The following is a 21,848-nucleotide window of genomic DNA, read 5'->3' on the forward strand; positions in this document are numbered from 1 at the left end:
AGCAGGTTCTTCAGTGATGTAATGATTATATTATATTTGCACGAATCAAGTGAAGCTTTTCAGACTCTGCATTATAATAGGCTCTCTGTGTGGATGAAGAGAGGGGATGTAATTTCTGTTTTTATATTTGGTCTGGTTTACTGCACACCTGTATTAAAAGGGCAGGGTTTTTTTCCTGTATGTCATTGCTGCCAAAAGAGTTTTTATGCAAAAATAATAGCCATGACTACCTAAATCCTGTGCCATTTTGGTTTGTTAAGTGTTAAGTGTGCAGACAGAGTATAGAGTATTCAAAACCTCTCTAGTACGGTAAGCTAATCAAGCACTGCTGAAGTTGGTCTTGTGCACACGAGCGTTTGATCTTGCAATGAGCACAGGAGCAAACAAGTGGTCTTTTCCTCATCGAACGTACTAATCCGCAGTTTGGCACGTGTTCATCAGCCCACTCTGCAGTAGCTCAGACTTGATGAGTCTCTGAGTTTATTAAATAAACATATGAAGAAAGCTCGGTGACGTTACTTCCTGGAACTGCCTGTGTAAACACTGCAGATTGTTTACATGTCTCTTCTGAATTAATAATGCAAAATCTGTATGCTGCCCCAGTGACTTACTGTGGCGTTTCGTGTCGCGTGACGTGAAGGTGGAAGAAGTCGCACGGTGCTGTGCAAGGGACTAGACTTTCAGTGTGCGTTATTAGCCAATCAATTTTTCATAAGGGCTCTGTGGATATGTGTGACCCGAGGACAGCGACTGTAAGCTTTCTTTTGCTGTGTGTCCAGCTAATTAAAGGCACCGACAGGACCATTAAAACTTGATAACCAGATGAATGATATTGTCTGCTGATGTATTTAACAGCCTGTTGTCCACTGTATCCTGTGGTTTCCTTATTTGGTTCTCCACAGGCCTATCATATCTCTACTTCCCTTTACCTGCCCTCTTTGGGTGATCTGTTCAAACAAAGGAGGATTCAGTTGGCATCTTTGTTTACAGACTGCTTAAAAACAAACGCTTATTGTCTGTAACTGTAAAGGCTAAGTGAGCTCTGATGCAACACATGCTTTTGTGTTCACAGATAGGTGGATTAGCTCATTCCAAGCCTGTTGATCTGTTCTCTTGGAATCTTACTGTTAAACAAACTGACTGAACTGGTTTTATGAGAAATAGCAAGAATCAAGAAAGTTTCAAGAAGTTTTCTCTTGTTGATATAGCTTTAATGATAATAATAAAATTACATTAAAAGGCCAGCCAATAGCATCTCAGCAGTGTCCAGTCTTGTTACAGCAGAGAATAATACATACTATGACATCAAGAAATTGTGGGTAATTTCACATAAACACCAGAACAGACGATTACTTAACGGCACTGTAAAGCACAACAGCGACCAATAACGGCACAGATGATTGTGAGCGGAGTGAAAAGGTGGATGAAGCTACAGCCTGTTTTCAGCTGCCCTCCCTGTAATATACAACCTGTTTTTCATGAAGAGTATGAGACAAAAACTTAAAGTATCACCACTTCCTGCACCACTTCCCGGCCAGCGTGGCATTCTGGTCATATATTTTAACAGAATATTTTTGAGCTTACTTTTTAAAAATTTTCAGTTCCTCATTACAGCCTACAGCACCTACGGCATCTTCACCACTTTAACTGAAACAGTGATTATTTTTACATTAGTGCTCACAATTGCAACATTGGTGGAAAATAACAAAGTACGTTTACTCAAGAACTGTGAAGTATACTTTACTTGGGTATTTCCATTTCATGCCCCTTTTATTTCTACTCCAAAGGGAAATATTGTACTTTTTACTCCACTAGCGAGAGGCTATTTGACAGATTACAGGTTCAATTACCCGGTGACTAATAGAGCAGGCTACTCAATCAGCTGCATGTTAGCTTTTATTTGAGGTACATCTCTCTGATAATACTTTTGCTTTTAACTGAATATTTTCAGATTAAAGTACTATTTTCAAACAAGAAATTTCAAGAAATAAAACCTGAGTACTTCTTCAAACACTGATTAAGTGTAATGTGTAAAGAAAAAGGCCTCATTAGCAAAAATATATACATATATGAACAGTTTCAAACTTGATTTATTTTCAATTTTCAGTCCCCAAAAGTGGAGCTCAGACACTCTTATTTGAAACTCATTCATCACAAGACACACTTTAGGTGAAAACATTGTGGGAATATAATGATGTAAAGGCATAATTAATCTATACTCATATTTAAGTTCTTAAATATTCCTATTTCAGGAGTTCCCGTTGATCACAAAGCCCGTTTGTTTTGTGTCTTTTTGGCAGCTTGTTGAGGCGGTTAACCCCTCCTCTCTCGGCCGCCCCGCACACAGAAATAGGCGGGGTTTGGGTTCACACACACACACACACACACACACAGTTTCTGTATGTTGAAGGGAGCAGCCAGTGAGTGTGTGTTCAGTGTGTGTCTGAGAGAGAGAGAGAGACACAGACGGTGTTAAACATGGAAACGAGGTTAGGCGTGAGTCGAAAACTAGTTCTGGTCCTGAATTGAAGAGCCGCACCTCCTAGCAGACCACAAACACGGGATTATTATGCCCAGCGCCAACGTGTCCGTGCGAAGTTTATATGAAGTAGAGAAATACCTCGGCAGCCGGATGGTGAGTGTCCTCACAGCGTGATGTTTGACGGACGGCGGGTCCCGTGCGGTACCAGCGGCTCATTGTTGTCTGTTGCTCTGCGCGTCATGTGAAACCAGCAGCTGCGCCGTTTCGAAGCGGCACATTTCTGCCCACAAAGAGCCTTTAACCCCGCGACACAAAATCAGGCAGAGTAAGACAGAAAGACTTTACGGTCTCCATGTGTCCTGTCACTGTAAACTGAGTCAGTCCCGCTCGGGACATCAGGGGTTTGTCCACATATTCGACCAAACGGGACAGTAATCGTCGAGTGCTGCCCTGCATCGACATTAGTGCTGATACTGAGGTTGTTTTCCGTATTGATTAATGTTTTATCGATTATTTGATTCGTTGATTGGTGCGGTAGTGTCATAAAACAGTGTGGAGGGAGGATTCTCAGAGTTGATGTCGTTTTTAAAAAAAAATGCTTATTTTGTTAAAAAAAAAAAGGAACAAAAGTCTCCAAATATTTTTCAGTGCAAGAAACAGTCAAAGAAAGTTGGATCCGGTGAATTTTGTTGTTATAAAACGATCAAAACTAGCACTGTTGGTCTCTTGGTTGTAGTTTATGCAGACTTACACGGTGACTGACAAAAAATAAAATCACTGTGCATTGTAAGTAGCAGTGGTAGTTTTGAACTGAAACTGATGATGAACTGATGAATTTCTTTATGCTGCAGTTTGTACTGGACTTCAGGTGTTTCTAATATTTGCCCCATTTTGCGTCTTTTAGGCCACAACAGCAGCACAGCTGAGTAGCATCCGGCATCAGTCTGTGGTCTAACATACACTAGAGTCAGTACAGCAGTAACTAAAGCAATTATCTAAACAGAAACGGAAAAACTAAGGGTTTTATTTTAGAGTTTTTGTACTGCATTCCACCTTTTATTAATAGTTTCCTGTTTTTGTGGCACCTTAATGTCTGATGTGTTTTTTCAGGGGTAAAAAAAAAGTAAAGTGAGAGATTTATTTTAACCATGGCAGCTGTTTACCATGATGCAGTGTGTAAAGTGTTTCAACAGTAGTCCTCGGGTCAGACAGTAACTTATTTTATGTCTTTACACAGAAATGTAGTATTTGATTTAATAAAGTTAGTTAGTTGCAGTGTGTACAACGTGTAACTCCTTCTGTCAACCCCCTCAACACCCCCTACACCAACAGATTTCTGGGGAAAACCGTCCAACCATTCGCTTATGTTAAAGTATGGTGTTTAGAAAAATCCCCTACAGGCGAGTGTGTGAGTACAGCTTTGTGTTTCGGTGACACAGAGGAGAGGGATGGTCAGTCATTTATCGTGCAGCAGGTTGTTTCTCTTTGCAGAATGAGCCTTTAGGCTTGCCACCTATTGTCTGCAAAGGTGGAGCACGAGCTTTTGATCTACTCACCAATGGGATCGTGCATCCCAAAGGGGGCTCTTCGAGGTCTTCTTTGGCCTGGTTAGATCTTCATAAAACCTCCTTGCTGCCCCGTGAGCAGCTGCAGATACTTGAGATTAAAGTGAAGCACCAACTCTTAAAATAAATTAATGAAATCAGTATCTTTTTCCCCCCCAGAAGCAGAATTGTATGCAAATGATTAGAACCAGCCTCTTAAGTAAACAATTAGACAGTTGTGGCATATCGGCTATCAGAGTGTAACAGAACAACACATCCAAAGTTTTGGCAGGTTTTTTTATCAAAGGAATTTGCAATTATGTTTTTCCTCCTTTTGTTTGCCACAAATAACATTCCAGTTTGGTTCCTCAAAAAGCCATTGTGCAGCCAATATGGTGGGTTAGAGGCCAAAGATGACGCAACACCTCAGTTTGAGTGGCTTGGTTCCAGAAATGGTCCTTAACCCTCGCTGAACGGGGACTCTGCTGAAATTTATGTGCCGTTTCTCAGCGACACGTCTGTCCTAACGTGAACCGTGTGCTTTACCTGTATGACTCTTTAACAGTCATGTGACCGGGAAAAGCCAAACATATTAGCGCTCACATGAGTGTAATTAGTAACCTTTTAATATGCTGTGTTCTGTATTCTGTGTGAATCCAATGCTGCATACATCATTGGCTAAACTCACTCTCTCACTTTGAATCAGTATATTGAACGCTGCATATTTATCTTAATTGAATCCCATTCAATACTCTCCCAGTCCATGCGGGCAGGCAGACGCTGGGAGTGTTAATGGGCTATTGATTTAGTCCTGGACAGGCTTGTCAAGAGATAATAGTGAATACGTCTTAAGCGATTCATTCCCCTGACCCCCGGGGGGGGGGATTAGTCATTCAGGAAACTCAAGACTTCAAACTCTGTTGCTATTTCTTTTTTCCTCTTTTATTCTGATGAGTGTGTATACCGTTTGGCCTCTGAAGAAAGGTTTTGCAATCAGTGTGGCCACATAGGCAGCTGTGGGGTGCAGATGAGAGGAGGAGGAGGAGGAAGAGATGTTGGGTCAGCTTTCTGACTACAATCAAAGATGTGCTCCCTGTCGCCCTCACTCTCCCCCCTCTCTGGTTTTCTTCCCGTTTCCCCGTGTGAGCTCTGAGTGGGAGAGTGTCTGTATCCATGAGGATCAGTTGGAGGGAATACCAATAAGCACCACAGGCTTCTTCCCCTCTGTGGTTCAGTTCTCTGCTGAAGGGACGGTTTTGTTCCATCTCAATGAGTGCGCCAGCTCTATTGCCGTGTGTGTTTGTGTTTTTATTTGGAGTGCACAGAGACACAGACGGAGGGAAGGCTAAACAAATGCCATCCCATGTACCACACACCACAGCTTGATCATTTTGGTCTCAGTCCTTCATTTCGCTGCAGACAGCGGTTCTCGTAGTTGCAGCGTCTGTATGCCTATATTTATTAACTGATGGTTTCAGCAGATTAGAGTTGCGACTGTATGTACTTAACATCATTACTTCCTCATAACAGGAACAGTGCCTTCCTGTTTGCATAAGAAAGCGTCTGAGGTTTCAATAATGTGAACAGGGTGCAACAGCAAGTTTAGTGAGAAGTACGCTCAGTTTATTTCACCAGTACTTCTCATTATTTAATGCACAACCACCGCGAACACACTCATTTCTTAATTATTTGTGTGCCTCCACCTCAGGACGCTGAATCGCTGCCTTGCCTCGTTCTTCTTCTGCTGCAGTGGGCAGATGAGGTCTGTTTTTGCATGACAAACTGAATCACTAACTAGATCATTGATCCAAGAGAGAGCACATAGCGTTGTGAGATACACAGCATCTGTGGTTTCTATCAGGGTTTGCCCCCAAAATGTAGCCAAGGTTTAGGCAAATTTTAGCATACAGCTCTGCAGTGTTGGGTTAAGATTGAGGCTAATGCTGCGGGATCCTTATGCTATGCTGTCTAGTGAAGTCAGAGTTTATTAAATCGGTTGTGGAGTTGGACAGACGTTGTGTGCTATGTAGGACAGAGGGGGGGCGGCGGCTCACACAGTGCTGAGGTGTGAGGGAGGCTGCCCGGGGGGGGGGCACACAGGCCTCCTGTAGATCCCGTCGGTGGAGATGATGATGATGATTGGGATGATGTGTGCCGCTGTGCTCTGCTTGGGAGCGTCCTCCCTTTGTTCTGTTCTTGTCTGCTTATCTGTTTTGGTTTCTGTGCCACTCCCACTTTCCGTCTGTCTCTCTTCTGCTCTACTGACACATTAATATCAGTAGGTGAGTCAGGCGGCAGTGGGCGTATACCTGACTTGTTAATTTCCGAGACAACATTTTATCACATTTATGCATTTTAAGCATTTGATCAGGCAGATTGGACCTCAGCTTTTAAATCCCAAAGCATTAAGGACACTTGCACAGGTCACCATCTCATCAGACTTCAGCCAAGGTTGAATCTGTGACCCCCTCAGTTAAGGACCTTCCACCTAACTGTCAGACTGTACCGCCGCCATCTGCTGTGCTGTAGCAGCTTTTCCTCTTGTTACCCCCCCCCCCCCCCCTTCAGTCCTCACACTGCTTCACCCTCCCACCTCAACAACCCCTGGAGAACGCCTGCATAAGTGTTTGGGAGAAATGGAGTGAAAAGTAGGGCAGCTCCTCTGCAAATTTGGGAGGACATTTTCATCAGCATGAGGCTAATTCATATCGCGGAGCCACTCATCCAGAGAGACCCTCAGATTGCTCCAGCAGTTAGACAGCAGAGGAAGAAATCCTGAGTAGCAGTGGCGGCAGTGGAAATAGGCTTATTAAATTGAAATCGTACAGTTTTCGCAGAATGTCTTGTCAGGAAATTGTTATACTCTTTTTTTTTTTTTCCTTCTACTTTTTTGGGGGGTTGCAGTGCGTCTGAAACATCTGGGTTGTGTTACTGGTGTTATTTGAGCTGCATTTCATGAATCAGGCCTCATGCTTCCAAAAGCCATTTTGTTTTTGCAACATTCCAGCTCTGTAATACTATTTTGGTTTGACTCTACTTGCATGAGTGTGAATGTGTAAGGTGTATCAATACTCCTCTCAAACATCTCCCACTCCTGTCAAGCTTTGCTTTTGCTGCAGGCCTCAGCACTGACCCATCACTTGCTGCCAGGTCGTAGCTTGATCTGTTTTACACTCATTCCGTATCTATGATAAGGCATTACCTGAAGCAGTAATCTGCTCTGCTCTGTGTTTGGCCTCTAATGCTACAGAAGAGGCTCTTGCATAACATTTAAGAGTTGAGACTGGTGGTGGGAAAGAGCCTGAGGAGTTAGCTAAGTTCCAATCCTGCAGAAATAGCATGCAGTCCAAGCTGTCTGGTCAAACAGGCAGCTCTTTGTGTTTGAAAACTAAAAGGACTGGGTAATATGAGCAGCCTACACACAAGCCTGCCCTCCACTTCGGGAAGGAGGATATTAGGCTTCTTTTTCTCTTGTATGACAAACAGGTTTGACAAAAGCTTATGTGTGAACCTGATTGTTTTGACAAGAGATATTGCACGCATTCTGGAAGGAGCAGGATTGAGATTGGGTACTGGGCTCCTCAGGCTATACGTCAGGCCAGTGAATCCATATGCAGCAGTTAGGTCATCAGAGTCCTGAACAGAGCAGAGGTAGGATATGACAAAGTGTGCTTTTTTCTCTCCATACAAAGAGTCCTGTGTTGAGGAAGGACAGATGCCAGAGAGGGGGAGAGATTGGGCTGAAGGCAGAGGCTGAGATACCCCAGGCATGCTTCTAGAAAAGAAGCGTGTCATTCTCTGGTTCCAGACTGTACATAAAAACTATATGTATTATGTATGTACAGTATAATTATTGACACAATTTGTACATGCGTGTAACAACGATACTACAGTTCACAGCCATTGACGCTGTACTTAGGTCTGGCAGTGTTTTGAGGTAAATGTTAATGATAGTGTGGTAACTGATGCTGATGTTTAGCCTTTATTATTCACCATCTTAGGTTTGCATGTTAGCCACCTAATACATGCTGTAGGTTCTTATCGTCCTTATTGAAGTTTTAGCTTGACGCTCGTCTGACTCTCTTGCATCAACAGGCTCCAAAAAATAAATCCACGAATCCACTTCTTGATTTTAACTGTTTACTTGAAAACTTAAAGCAACATTACAAAACATAAAATATGTCCACAAAATTAAGACTTGCAGGCGTTAAGATAGAAAACGAGAGCGAAAACAAGAGCGAGAACGAGGTCAAAAAACTATTTCACTCCAATCTTCCTTTCCTAGTCCAACTGACCCCGCTCCCATGGCAACCAAGGTCACATTCACCCCACTGGTGGTTCCCCTAAATGTCAAAATAAAAGCGCTCTCTTACCAATATACATCACTGAAATGCACATATGTAAATAGTATTTACATCTTTTTCCAATCATGAAATTACAAATTATATTTCTTATTTATAAATTTGTATCTTTTACATGAAAACTATTTTAACCAAAAATAAACTGCATTTAGGCTCCTACATTACCGGCCCCTAATTGTTATCAATGCCTTGAAACAATTACTCAAATTTAAATCAAAGGAGCCTAATAACACACTCTTTGTATTATCTAACTTTAAGCTCACGTAAGTCAAAACTAAATAACATTTGAAGTACAGCACACAACTTTATCACACTATCACCAATGGAAAAGGATATGTGAAAGTCCATTAATCAGTCTCTGACTCTTGCAGCAGGCACAGCTTGGTTACTGGGCGCAAGAGCTCGTTGGTCCGGGTCTTGACCTTCACCTGCCGAACGATACCTCTCCGATCTGGAAAAACTTCTGTGATCCTTCCAAGCGGCCAGGAGTTTCTAGGAGATGTGTCGTCGACAATCAGCACCACGTCACCGACGCAGAAGTTTCTTTCCAGCGTTATCCATCGTTGGCGCTCTTGTAGTTGCATGAGGTATTCTCTGCACCAGCGCTTCCAGAATATGTCCGAAAGGTATTGAACCTGCTTCCATCTTCGATTTGTATACTGATCGTCTTTGCTGAACACTCCTGGAGGCAGCTCAGGCTTGACTTTCAGTAACAGAAGGTGATTAGGGGTTAAGGCCTCTAAATCATTGATGTCAGAAGACGCCTTGGTAATGGGCCTACTGTTTATGATGGCCTCCGCTTCGCACAACAAAGTGTGTAGGCTTTCCTCATCCATGACTTGCTCTTTCACTGTGGCGTTCAGAATCTTTCTCACTGAGCGGATGAGCCGCTCCCAGGTTCCTCCGTGGTGGGAACCTGTCGGAGGGTTGAAGTGCCACTGTACACCTTTCTGTTGTAGGTGCCTCTCAATCTTGTTGGTGTTCCATTCACTTATCATTTTCCTCATTTCACTTTCGGCTGCTCTGAAGTTCGTCCCGTTGTCTGAATACATTTCTCTGACTTGTCCTCTTCTTGCTATGAATCTTCTAATTGCGTTCAGGCATGCATCAGTGTCAAGCGAGGACGCAACTTCCAAGTGCACTGCTCGAACAGCAAGACACGTAAAAATGACACCGTATCTCTTTACATGTCCTCTTCCTCTTTTCACCAGGAATGGGCCGAAATAATCAACGCCAACTCGCGTGAATGGAGGATCATCAGGCAGAACTCTGCATGTTGGTAAATCTGCCATGAGTTGTTTGCCAGCTGTGCCATGCAGCTTCTTGCAGCTGATGCACTTAGACAACATTCTCCTGATGGCTCCATTTGCTCCAGGGATCCAGAATCTCTGCCGCAACTGAGCCAGCATGTGATTCCTTCCTGCATGTGCTGTTACATCATGAATGTGTCTAAGAATGAGCCTTGTGACGTGTGAGTCTTTTGGCAAGATGACTTGTTGCTTGCAGTCGTCTGGCATTGCAGCACGGCTCAGCCTACCTCCCACTCTCATGAGTCCGTCTTGTACCACTGGGTTCAGCTTGCGAAGCGAACTACATTTCTTCACCCTTTGTCGTTCATTTAGCATTTCCAGGTCTTCTTGGAATCCTTTCTTTTGTGTGTATCTTACAATTTCTGTCTCTGCTTTCGTGAAGTCTTCACAGGTAAGTCTTGTTCCTTGGAATTTTTTCTTGAATCTGTCCAATCTTTCCTTGCTTGACAAGCTTGGTTCCTTCCTTTTGTTTGCCTTTAGCTCTTTCAGCAGATCTTTCAATTTCAGGTACCAGGCTACAGCGCGTTTCAACTTTGTCCAGGATGAGTAGTACAGCATCAGCTGGTCCAGCGGGTCCTTGAAGTCTTGCACTTGTACAGCATGAGATTGAACCTTTTTGACCTCTGGGTCATCCACGTGTATCATTCCAGGATCTGGATTCTTTGGCCATTGGTCTTCCTCGCAGTGCAGGAAATCTGGTCCGGAAAGCCAGCTTTCACACTCCAAGAATGCTTCGACCGACTGACCTCGGGACACAAGATCCGCTGGATTTAGGTTGGTATTGACATACCTCCACTGCGAAGCCTGAGAGTGCTGCAGGATGGCTGACACCCTATTGGCCACGAAAGTCTTGAATCTGGAGCTTTCACTGTTCAAGTACTTAAGCACAACTGTGCTATCTGTCCAATATACTGAGTCATGGAGTTCCAATTCAAGCTCTTTCTTCAACAGCTTGTCCATCTTTACTGCAACTGAAGCTGCAGTTAACTCCATCCTTGGTATGGTCGGGGATTTCAAGGGAGCTACCCGTGCCTTCGCCATCATCAAAGAGGACTGGGTCTCACCGGCTAAGGAGCGTAGTACAAGGTAGCTAGTTGTTCCATAAGCATCTTCACTTGCATCAGCAAAGTGGTGTAGCTGAGCAAAGACTGGTGCACCAAACGCCTCCATCTTGATGCATCTGTCAACACCAAACCCCTCTAGCTGTTGCAAGTCAGACGTCCACTTAGTCCATTCCTTTATGACATCTGCTGGCAGGCTGTCATCCCAACTGTACCTTTGCCGGCACAGATCTTGCAGAATTTTCTTGGCGGGCAATACCACTGGAGCTATGAGCCCCAGAGGGTCAAAGATCGAGCTCATGAACGAGAGCAGGCCTCTCCTGGTGTGTGGACGGTCTTTGATGTTGATCTTGATCTTAAACTGATCCGTCTCTGCACACCATTGGATTCCCAATGCTCGCTCCATGGGTAAACTGTCCAAGTTCAAGTCGAGATCTTGAAACGTTTGAGCTCGCTCGTCATCAGGAATCGAGTTGAGCAACTTTCTGCTATTGCTTGCCCATTTGGTTAGCCGAAAACCACCTCTTGCCAGCATGCCTCGCAAGTTGGAGCACAGAGTGACTGCTGCATCCTCATCAACTACTGACTTGAGGCAGTCATCCACATAGAAGTTCTTCTTCACTGTGGTGGCAGCTTCTTGCCCGAATTCATCCTCGAAGTCAGCTGCACACTTCTGCAGAGCGTAGGTTGCAACGCTTGGCGACGAGGTCGCACCAAAGATGTGCACCTTCATCTTGAATTCGGCAAGCTTTTCCTCATGATTTCCTTCTGGCCACCAGAGAAATCTGAGTAGATTTGTATCTTCTTCTTTCACTGCCACTTGGTAAAACATGGCTTCCACGTCTGCCATGACAGCGATGTTCTCTTGCCTGAACCGTGTGAGGACCCCAACTAGCGAACTTGTCAGGTCTGGTCCCTGTAGAAGCTGCTGATTCAGTGATATTCCTCCAAAGCTTGCTGCACAATCAAAGACAACGCGCAGCTTGCGCTTGACTGGGTGTCTGACTCCATGATGGGGCAGATACCAAGTTCTTCCTTCAGGTGGTTCACATTCAGCACTGTTGACTGGAACTGCGTAGCCTTTCTTCACAAGGTCTTCCATAAATGCAACATACTCTGCACGATAGTCTGCATCCTTAATGAATCTTTTTCTTAAGTTCAGTGCACGTTGCTCTGCTACTGGTCTGTTGTTTGGCATGCACAGCGATTTGTTTCTTAATGGAAGGCAAATACTGTAGTGGCCATCTTTCAATTGTGCAGACTGAGACACCATGTTCATAAATTGGTGGTCTTCTTTTGACATTTCAATGTCTTCACTCTGTCCCGCATCGGGAAAGTCCAGCTTGAATTGTTGGTGCCAAAGCTCCTCTAGCCTGGCTACTGAGATTCGGTTAGCTGTTACTGCCGGTGACCTAGTTCTCAGTCCATCATTTCCTCCTTTAAGAGGTCCGTTGACTGTCCAGCCCAACGCTGTTCTCACAGCATATGGCCCGTCGTTCACGCTACTCACCACCTGAAGTGGTTCCATGGCCTTGGGAATGTTAGCGCCGATTAGCAGTCCTACTCCTGCTTCAACGGCTGGAAGCTTCACCTCCTGTAGGTGAGGCCACCTACTGACATCCTCTTGGCGTGGGATATTATCCTTCGTCACAGGAATGGCCTTCTGGGAAAACACCTCTGAAAGCTCAATAAACTGGTCACCTTCCAGGTTACTGATTTCCAATCCTGTCACTATGCGTGTGTTCACCACAGATTCATTCCCCATGGTTCGCAAGGAAATATTTGTGCGGCGTCCATTCAGTTTCAGCTCTTTCATTAGTGACTCTGTAGCAAAGGTAGCGGAGCTGCCTGGGTCCAAAAATGCATATGTGGTCACTATCTTGGTTCCTTTCTGTGCCTTGACTTGGACCGGAACGATGGATAGGAAGCAATCTTCTTTACCGGCCCCGGTGACACTGCATAGTTCAGATGCTTGAACAAGAGCGTTGGTGACGGCTTGCTCATCTTTGCTTTCTTTGTCTTTCGACATTTCTTCCTTTGACTCTTTGAAAGTGATGTGCAGCAGTGTCGGATGTGAACGAGCACACTCTTGACACTGAGCCTTTTCCGTACAGCTGCTACTCATATGGCCATGTTTCAAGCATGCAAAGCACAGCCCTTTACTTCTCAAAAACTCTAGCTTTTCCTTGTGTGGCTTCTTCTTGAATCCTCTGCAGACCGCTAAACTGTGATGCTCTCCGCTGCAGTGTAGACATGGTTTTGCATGGGCATCCACTGATTTTGTTTTGTTATCTGTTGAGCATTCATTTTCCTTCTTGCCTTTGTTTTCTGCTGACAAAGCAATGGATGTTGTGAAAACCTTCTTGGATTTTGCCATGTCTTTCTCTTGTGCCTTTGGCTTCTGTCGAACTGAGTCTTTTGTGTTGATGGTGTTGTCTTTAATGTTCCCATAGAGAGGGTGTAGTAAATACTTCACTTGTTTGTTCACAAACGCAACAAAATCATTGAATTTGACTCTTGCCTTTGTTCTTTCTTGCAGGTCGCAGGCGTACTTTCTCCAGGATTCTTTCAGCTTATAGGGTAGCTTGTTAGCTAATGCCTTGATGCAGGCTGCATTGTCCAAGTCTTCCATGTAGCTAATATCTGCCATTGTGTTGGAGCACCCAGTTAAGAACAATGCAAATGACTGTAGCGCAGCGCCATCTTCTGGTTTGATTGTCTGCCAGTCCACTGCTTCCTTTAAGTATGCCTCTGCAATCCTGTAGTCATCACCAAAATATTCTTGCAACATTTGCTTTGCTTTGGCGTATCCTATTGAAGATGGCATGTGAATGCAGCTCTTCACCAACTCATGTGGCTGTCCACTTGTGTATTGCAACAAGAACTGCAGACGATCACTGTCATTCTCAGTACGGCTTTCAATGCCATGTTCAATGGATCTAATAAAGGATTTAAACTCCAATGGGTCTCCTTTGAATGTTTTAATAGTGAGATCAGGAAGTAGAGATGCCTTGTGATTCCTCACTAAGTACTCTGTGACATTAGCCTGTTGTGTTATGGCTTGGCACAAGCTATCCAGCACAACTGCCTCACTTTCATTCTTTTTTGCATCAGTTGCGTTTACTTTAGGTCTAACAGGCAAGCTGTGATTAAATGCATCAGATTGGGATTGTGAATAATTCAGAGCTGGCGTGTCATGTTGTGGCAATGTGAGTGGAGTGCTTTGCACTGCCCCTTTGTCATCTGGAGCATCAGACTCACAGCTGCTCACACCGTCTTGCTCATCTTCATATCTTTGTAAAACCTCCAATTGTGCATCTGTTTCAGCTAATTTTGTTTGAATTTCATGCATTTCTTTCTTAGCTTTAATTCTCCTTTGCTCTGACTGGAGCTCTGCCTCCTCCTGTTCGATGGCCAATTTTTCCCTTACAGCTGCTGCCTGAGCCTTTAGGGATGCACGCAGCAACTCAGTTTTCATTTTGATTGAGCAAGTTGACTTTATGGTTGAACGTCGTGAACTGGACCTTTTCGTGCGCACAGACCTGCTACCAGTTCGCTCTGAACCACATTCCTGTTTCTTTGCCTGTTCATCACATTTCATAACGTCTTTCATCCAATTTTCACATCTCCAAAAGAAATCTGTCATTGAGGCTTGTTTGGGCTCAAAATAATTGGCTTGGTTTTCCAAAAATTCCTCCTCACTCATATATTGCTGCAAACTGTAATTTATGTCTGTAAATTCGGTCTGCAAACCACCGAAGTCGACACGCAGCTTGTTCTTAACGAGGTCAGCATTCGCGTCGTCCGCCATCAGTTCCTCGAGCTGCTTGGTCATGCTAGTAAGCTGGGCTAGCTTGCCTTTACGTGCATTCAACAGCCTGGTTTTATGATCTTCCGTACCCTTTTCTGTCATTTTTACTGCTCGTTTATATTCTGATCGTTCCATGACAGTTTAAATCTTTCACGTTTACATCCGTTTGCAACTGTTTAATAATCAGCTTTCCGTTGCATTCCACTTTGACATTCGGCAGATAGACGTCCTTTTGAATCCTAACTGACAACACGGCCAATCCGTAGCAGCTTTTTAACTTACAGTCGTCGTCTTCTTTCGAATGACAAACCTCCAAATCCGTGCAGGGTTCTTCTGTTATCGTTGTCCTTAATCATCCAGTCCGGTTTTGGCATCCAGTAGTCCGTGTAGAGCGAGTTTTTTGACTGAAAATGTAGGTTCTTATCGTCCTTATTGAAGTTTTAGCTTGACGCTCGTCTGACTCTCTTGCATCAACAGGCTCCAAAAAATAAATCCACGAATCCACTTCTTGATTTTAACTGTTTACTTGAAAACTTAAAGCAACATTACAAAACATAAAATATGTCCACAAAATTAAGACTTGCAGGCGTTAAGATAGAAAACGAGAGCGAAAACAAGAGCGAGAACGAGGTCAAAAAACTATTTCACTCCAATCTTCCTTTCCTAGTCCAACTGACCCCGCTCCCATGGCAACCAAGGTCACATTCACCCCACTGGTGGTTCCCCTAAATGTCAAAATAAAAGCGCTCTCTTACCAATATACATCACTGAAATGCACATATGTAAATAGTATTTACATCTTTTTCCAATCATGAAATTACAAATTATATTTCTTATTTATAAATTTGTATCTTTTACATGAAAACTATTTTAACCAAAAATAAACTGCATTTAGGCTCCTACACATGCTAATTGTCATTAAACAGAAAGTACAGCTGACGCTGTTATGAATGGATGTTTTGCAGGTATGTGGTCATAAATGAAGTTTTCATCAAATATTGGACAAATTTAAATTTGGAGCACATGATGATGTCACAGGAAAAGTCATGTGATCACCAAAGTTATTAGGATTCAGCCCCCGCTAGTTAAAGATATTTGGACAAAAATTGTGTACCCGCAGACAGACACGTCGTGTTCTCGTATTAACTTAATATTTCAGAGCCAATGCACCAAATTCTTGCTCCCTGTGTCGCCTTACAAACAAGTTCAACTAGTTAATGGAGTATGAGTTCACAGGAACAACAGCATGTAAATGTGAGTGTGCCTGTATAACCTGCTAACTTGAATCCAACTGTTTGACAGTGGAATGATCCTGCTTAACACATCTTTTGTTTTAGTCTAAGTATTTGCTGCATGTTACTCAGTGTTTGACTTGTCACACAACCCTCTTGAGTTTCACCTGATGGTCATGTGTCGGGGTGTGTCAGTGTGTGCTGAACTCTAGATGCGTTGATGAGGTACTTAGCTTGCAATATGTAACCATGACGTTGTGTTGTGGAAATGTTAAGCAGGATTGAGCTTTAAGTCTGCTTGAATTTGCCCTGTTTATTTGCTTGAAACTAGCAGTGTTACATTCGTTAAGGATTAGTGCAGCTTTGTGCAGCCTGTAGTGCTTGTTGTACAACACTTTGTATTAGGTTTTTATCAGCTTACAGCTCCTATCACGACACTGCTGTTGTACTGTGATCAACTTGCAAGATCTAGGGGCTTGTAAAGCTGCTGCTTCATTGCCATTACACTTGAAGTGACACTTGAGTTCTAAAAATGCTGCTCTGAAGCCTAATTAAATTTTCTCCATGCCTAGTTTTCTCTTCACAGAGGGTCCCCAGGTTTAGGGCCATAATTAAACTTGCTTACTTGAACCATGTCTATTCTGTTTCAGTTCCTTGAAGTAGTCTGTGCTCAGCATTTTCTGTCTGATGTGTCAGTACGTCTCTGACTGTAATATTGAGCCTCTACCAGATGTACTTTGTTTTTCATCTACTGTATGAGTCGGAACAGTGTCTACAAAAGGGATTTCCTGGGCCTTGTGGCCTTATGTGACATTATCACTGACCTACATTTGATGTGCACGCTCCACTTCTTTCACACACATTAATAGCTGTTATCTGAATTTTGTCATCTGTCTGTAACATTATAAACAACCAGGATTAAATTCTGGCTCTTAAAGCGTAACAGACGTGAAAATAAGAGCATTATGTACGCGCCCAGATGGTCTCACCGTGGCAAAAGCAGAACAGAGCAGAGGGAAGGACTTGCTTTGTGTGATTACTGTATATGAAGAGCAAATTCAGAAATGTAAATAAAAGAAATCAGCCCTAGCATTTTAATCACCAGCTGGTTTCTAGAGACATGAAGGAGCCATGGCATCACCAGACAGAGCCACCCTCGTGTCCATGGGGCAAAGTATCACTAGCAGATGAAGTTTAAAAAACCCAATTAATCCAATTTTCTAAACCATTTATTTAAGAGTGAAAAAGAGAGTAAAATGTTTAATGTGTTATATCTGTTGCATTGCAGACCTACTTGGCAGGACAGCTTTGCTCAAATGTACATTGTCTGTGATTTTTCATAATAAAATTAAGCAAATGTGTCTTTATAAAGAAGAAAGCAAAATACTAAATCATAACCAAGAGGAATGAAAGCCAAAACTACCAAACAGTGTCTGTTTTGATATAAAATGTTTAAAAGTTTAGGTTGTCATTTATAATGTATAAACTCGAATTTTAGGCACATTTATTACGGTACCTTTTCCACATGACCTATTCTGCTAATTAGACACATGTGCATCTTAAACGCTCATACTTGCAAATACTCTGTGTCTAATACTGTATCTGTTCCATGTTTCTCCTCCTTGTAGGACAGGAGTACCGAGGGAAGTTCTCTGACCCTCCCTGCATCGATGCGTCGGGGTTCTTCAGAGAACAACTTGGATCTGGATCTGACTGATGGAGGTCCTGGTCCTGCTCTGGGCTTTGAGGTTCAGCGTAGTCGTTCCTGCTTGGACAACCTCCAACAGAAGATACTGAAAGTCACAGAGCAGCTGAAGATTGAGCAGACGGCACGGGACGAGAACGTCGCTGAGTACCTGAAGCTGGTGAACAGTGCAGACAAGCAGCAAGTCGGGCGCATTAAGCAGGTGTTTGAAAAGAAGAACCAGAAGTCAGCTCAAAATATTGCACAGATGCAAAAGAAGCTGGAGCAGTACCACCGCAAGATGAAAGACAATGAAATCCACCATACCCCATCACCTCACCGGTCCTCTGTCAAACACAGCACCATACCCAGAGAGTCTCCCAGAGAGCTGCTGAAGGACATGACTGGCAGTGGCCGACACCCGACCATGGACAAGATCAAGACCATCGGACCAGGCGTTTCTCTCTCCCCTCCTTTCTTCTTCAGCAAGCCCCGGGAGTTTGCCAATCTTATCAGGAACAAATTTGGCAGTGCTGACAACATCGCCCACCTCAAGAACACTCTGGATGCTTCCTCACCGCTTCCCACTGACAATGCAGGAAAGGGGCTGAGTAGCAGTACCTCTATGGTAACCAAGCCCAAGTATCCCAGCGATGACGAGTGCTCCTCAGGGAGTGCTTCCATTTCAGACAGTAACGGGAACCCATCAGGGGCAGCTTTGTCGGCTGGGAAGTTGCAGGGTCGGGGTCAGGGCCAGCAGGCTGGGGAAGATGGCCAGAGCCAGAGTCTGAAGATGGCCCTGACCCTGGAGGAGGTGAGTGAGATCAAAGATGCCCAGAGTCAGCTGGAGGAGGATATGGAGGAGCTGAAGTCCCAGTTCAAAAAAGATTATGGCCTCATCAGCCAAATACTACAAGAGGAGCGGTACAGGTACGTTTATATTACTTCATATTTCATTGTCCTTATATAATGCAGCACCAGGCCCAACTTTAGAATATGCAGCTTCATATGTAGTACGTTTGCCTATAAATAATAAATTGTTACTAACATTTCTGCATCCTTTTGCGTCCACTGCCAGGTATGAGCGCTTGGAGGACCAACTAAACGACCTGACAGAGCTTCACCAAAATGAGATGGCTAATCTGAAGCAGGAACTGGCCAGCATCGAGGAGAGGGTGGCTTATCAGGCTCAAGAAAGGGCCAGGGACATACAGGTATGTAAGAGTCCATCTTTTATGTTGAGATTTGTGACTTGGAAACTGCAGAATGTGTGGCTTACTTGTGTCATTAGACTAGGGTATCAGCAGGCAGGCCAGATAGGAATAGGTAAGATTAAATTCATTATTATAGGTTTAAAATAAAAATCTTAATGCATTGCTGAAGCTTGTCTGATGTCTGTTAGTGAAGCTATTGTCATCAGTCCAAGTGATGAGTCTATTAGTGGAATGTATTAGTTGCCTGTCTTTAATGGTTCCATTCAACAGATAACAATACTGTTTTGCTATTTGACATGAAGGACGATACAAACTCTTCTTTGAGTCTCTCTGCTGATGCCATTTAGCCCCTTGGGAAACATCCAGACCCACAGTCTCTCTCTCTCTGTCTCCCTCAGGAGGCACTGGAGTCATGTCAGACGCGAGTGTCCAAGCTGGAGCTGCAGCAGCAGCAGCAGCAGCAGACGGTCCAGCTCGAGAACCGTGACGCCCGAGTCTTGCTGGGGAAGAGCATTAACATCATGCTGGCCATCATCACCGTCATCCTGGTGTGTGTCTCCACCGCTGCCAAGTTTGCCGCTCCACTGATGAGGAGCCGGCACCACGTGGTTGCTACCTTCCTGGGAGTTTGTTTTTTGACCATATTCTGGAAGAACTGGGACCGTTTACTGTATGCCATAGACAGGTTGCTGGTGCCTGCCTGATAGTGAAGAGTGCACACTTTAAACAACACTGCAGTAACATGGATGCTGTCGGTTGGCAGGACAGGACTGTCTAAGGGGATTGGTTGTACAATCTTCAGAAGACACGAACCCCATGCATTTACGGAGGTCACTGTTTTGTTTTTTTTTTAATGTCAGACTGAAATCATTTTTTTTTTCTTTGTCTTAAACTTGAATGTGTGTTGCTAACCACTTTCATTTAACCTTTGTAATAATATTTATACAAGAGTAAATTTTATTCCCCAGGGATTGCTATGATATCATCTCAAGACATAGTCAATCCATGGATTAAGGAGTGTGAAGAGAAATGCATTATCACTACCGCGCAGCAACATGGGACTCGCTCACTCACTGTTGTTTACTTCCGGCGCCGCTACGAACGGATGCCTGCCAGAGTTGCTCCGTGTCTTCGTGTTATCTTATCTCTTTCCCACAGTTTTTGGGGACACGATCAGAAGATGAGGTAGAATGCAGCAAACGATTATTCTCTCTCATTTTGCTTCGGCTTGATCTTTTTACGAATATATCTTACAAATTGCACATGCACACACAAACAAAACCTCAAACCTGGTATCTTTCTTGGCCACAGCTATGAAAAGTGGCTGGTAGGTATATTTTGTTTCCTTTGCACAGAGACACACAGGCTGTTTCCCTCTTTTTTTTAGCTAAGCTAAGTGAAGCTAACTGGCTTAATGTGTTGTAGCTTCATAATTTAGCATACGGACATGAGAGTGGCATCAATCTTCTCGGCTAACTCTCAGCACAAAAAAAATTAATGAGCGTGTTTCCCCAAATGTAGAGCCATACGTTTCAATGAAGAATCTTCAAACTACAGCAGAGAGGCCTGTTTTTTGTGTGTTTGTTTTCATTATTGCCTTGTCATCTCTAAAGGTTTTTTTTCTGTTTACTGTATTTGATGTTTAAAGTGCAATATACTGGATGTCTAAAAGCTCTGTTTTTAAAATGTTTCTTTCAGGAGCGAATGTTTTACGTCAGTGTTTTACAGTGACAGGGGTGTTGGGGTCGGTAAGGGGAGCATCATTACTGTTGGCACGAGAGATCCATAACCACTGAAGTCACTGCTGGGCTCTGATAAGACCAGCTGTCTCCTCTCTCAAGGGCCGAAAACCAGCCCCACTGCATTGCCATGCTGATAGCATGGTAATATCAACACAGGCCAGCTCTCCTGTGCAACCACACATGCGCACATACCCATGAAACACACACACAGAGTCAGTCATTTGGCTCTTTTTATGTCTTACGAGTCTGATGTTTGTCTTCTACTAATAATGTGATTGAGAAGTGATGGGTTATACTGTGATAGAAGCCTTTTCTGATGAAAAAATGCAATTTTTTCTCTCTTTTTTATTTTATTTTTTTTAAAGAATCAACAAACAGCCTTCAGTGCTCCAGTGATGAGCACACTACTGGCTCTGATTTATGAACTATGAGCCTATCTTTCTTTGGAATGACTAATGTATTATTTCATGTTTGTCTTGCAAACATTGCCTGTGAGGATCTAACGTGAAACTACAGACCACTTTTTAATGTTTGTCTGCCATAATAACATGTTTGTGTTGATGTTTGTTGTCGTGTCTACTGACTGCATTGTATGTTTTTGTTCTTGTTTTGACGTATTTGAGGATGTTCTTGCCTGCGGAACTACAGATCTGGTTTACATTCTCTTTTCATCTGCAGTGCACTATGTGATCAATCAGTTGTATTTTCATGCATTACGTGCCTTCGTCTGGCAGTTTCTGTTAAATTAAACAAGCCTTTTTAATCAACATGTGGGGGAGTTTTTTTGGTTTTTGTCACTGTATTAGTCCAGTGATTGTTTATTTTTTTCTTTACATATTCTCATTTACTGTATGTCTCAACAGTGTGGACAACAGTCAAGAAATTAGAGATTACTTCACCATGTTGGTGCTGGTGTAAATTAAAAAAGGAAACTGAGATGGAAGTTTGTTAATTCACTGAAACTTCCTGAAAGTAACCTGGTTACATTCACAGAAGGTATTGAGTATGCCCTTTGTTGGTAAAGCTTTCTCTGTGGTTGTTGGTTCTCAATATCCCCTCATCCTTTTGGACATTTTGCACCAGAAGAATAAACCCTTTGAAAAACTTAATAAGCACTCTGTTTCTAATAAGTTACTCTCTGTTAAGCTACAAGTACTTGTTGTTCTCTTCCTTCTTGACCATTAGGGGGCGCACATGCTGCACGGTTGACAACACGGAACATATTGGAGGGCTGCAGCCTCTCATACAGGCTTCATGGTGCCAGGCAGATTTTAGACGTATTTTTTAAAATCTGAATTATTTATGCCACACAAACATTAAGACTACAACGGCACAGAAAAAGGCGACAATACTTCCAAGCGGCAGTAAAATTACAAGCAACGGGGAAGAGTACTGCCCTCTGCTGTT

At 43.4% G+C, this 21,848-nt stretch overlaps 1 protein-coding gene across 1 annotated transcript; it reads left to right on the forward strand.

Moving 5' to 3' along the window:
- The first annotated feature begins 2,395 nt into the window (after nt 1–2,395).
- LOC124061870 (transmembrane and coiled-coil domain protein 3-like) lies at nt 2,396–21,208 on the forward strand. Its single transcript, XM_046394170.1, has 4 exons — nt 2,396–2,635; nt 17,430–18,415; nt 18,564–18,699; nt 19,098–21,208. Exons 1-4 carry the CDS (start codon nt 2,570–2,572, stop codon nt 19,401–19,403), a joined length of 1,494 nt encoding a protein of 497 aa, XP_046250126.1. The 5' UTR covers nt 2,396–2,569; the 3' UTR covers nt 19,404–21,208.
- Nucleotides 21,209–21,848: the final 640 nt, after the last annotated feature.

The sequence above is a fragment of the Scatophagus argus genome, chromosome 7, assembly GCF_020382885.2.
Source record: "Scatophagus argus isolate fScaArg1 chromosome 7, fScaArg1.pri, whole genome shotgun sequence".
Classification (NCBI taxonomy): domain Eukaryota; kingdom Metazoa; phylum Chordata; class Actinopteri; family Scatophagidae; genus Scatophagus; species Scatophagus argus.

Bases quoted from the DNA above. Each gene is read 5' to 3' on its own strand.
- LOC124061870 (XM_046394170.1), top strand. From the start codon at position 2,570: ATGCCCAGCGCCAACGTGTCCGTGCGAAGTTTATATGAAGTAGAGAAA. The intron at 2,636-17,429 runs GTGAGTGTCCTC...TCCTCCTTGTAG, and splicing joins AATACCTCGGCAGCCGGATG to GACAGGAGTACCGAGGGAAG. The intron at 18,416-18,563 runs GTACGTTTATAT...GTCCACTGCCAG, and splicing joins CTACAAGAGGAGCGGTACAG to GTATGAGCGCTTGGAGGACC.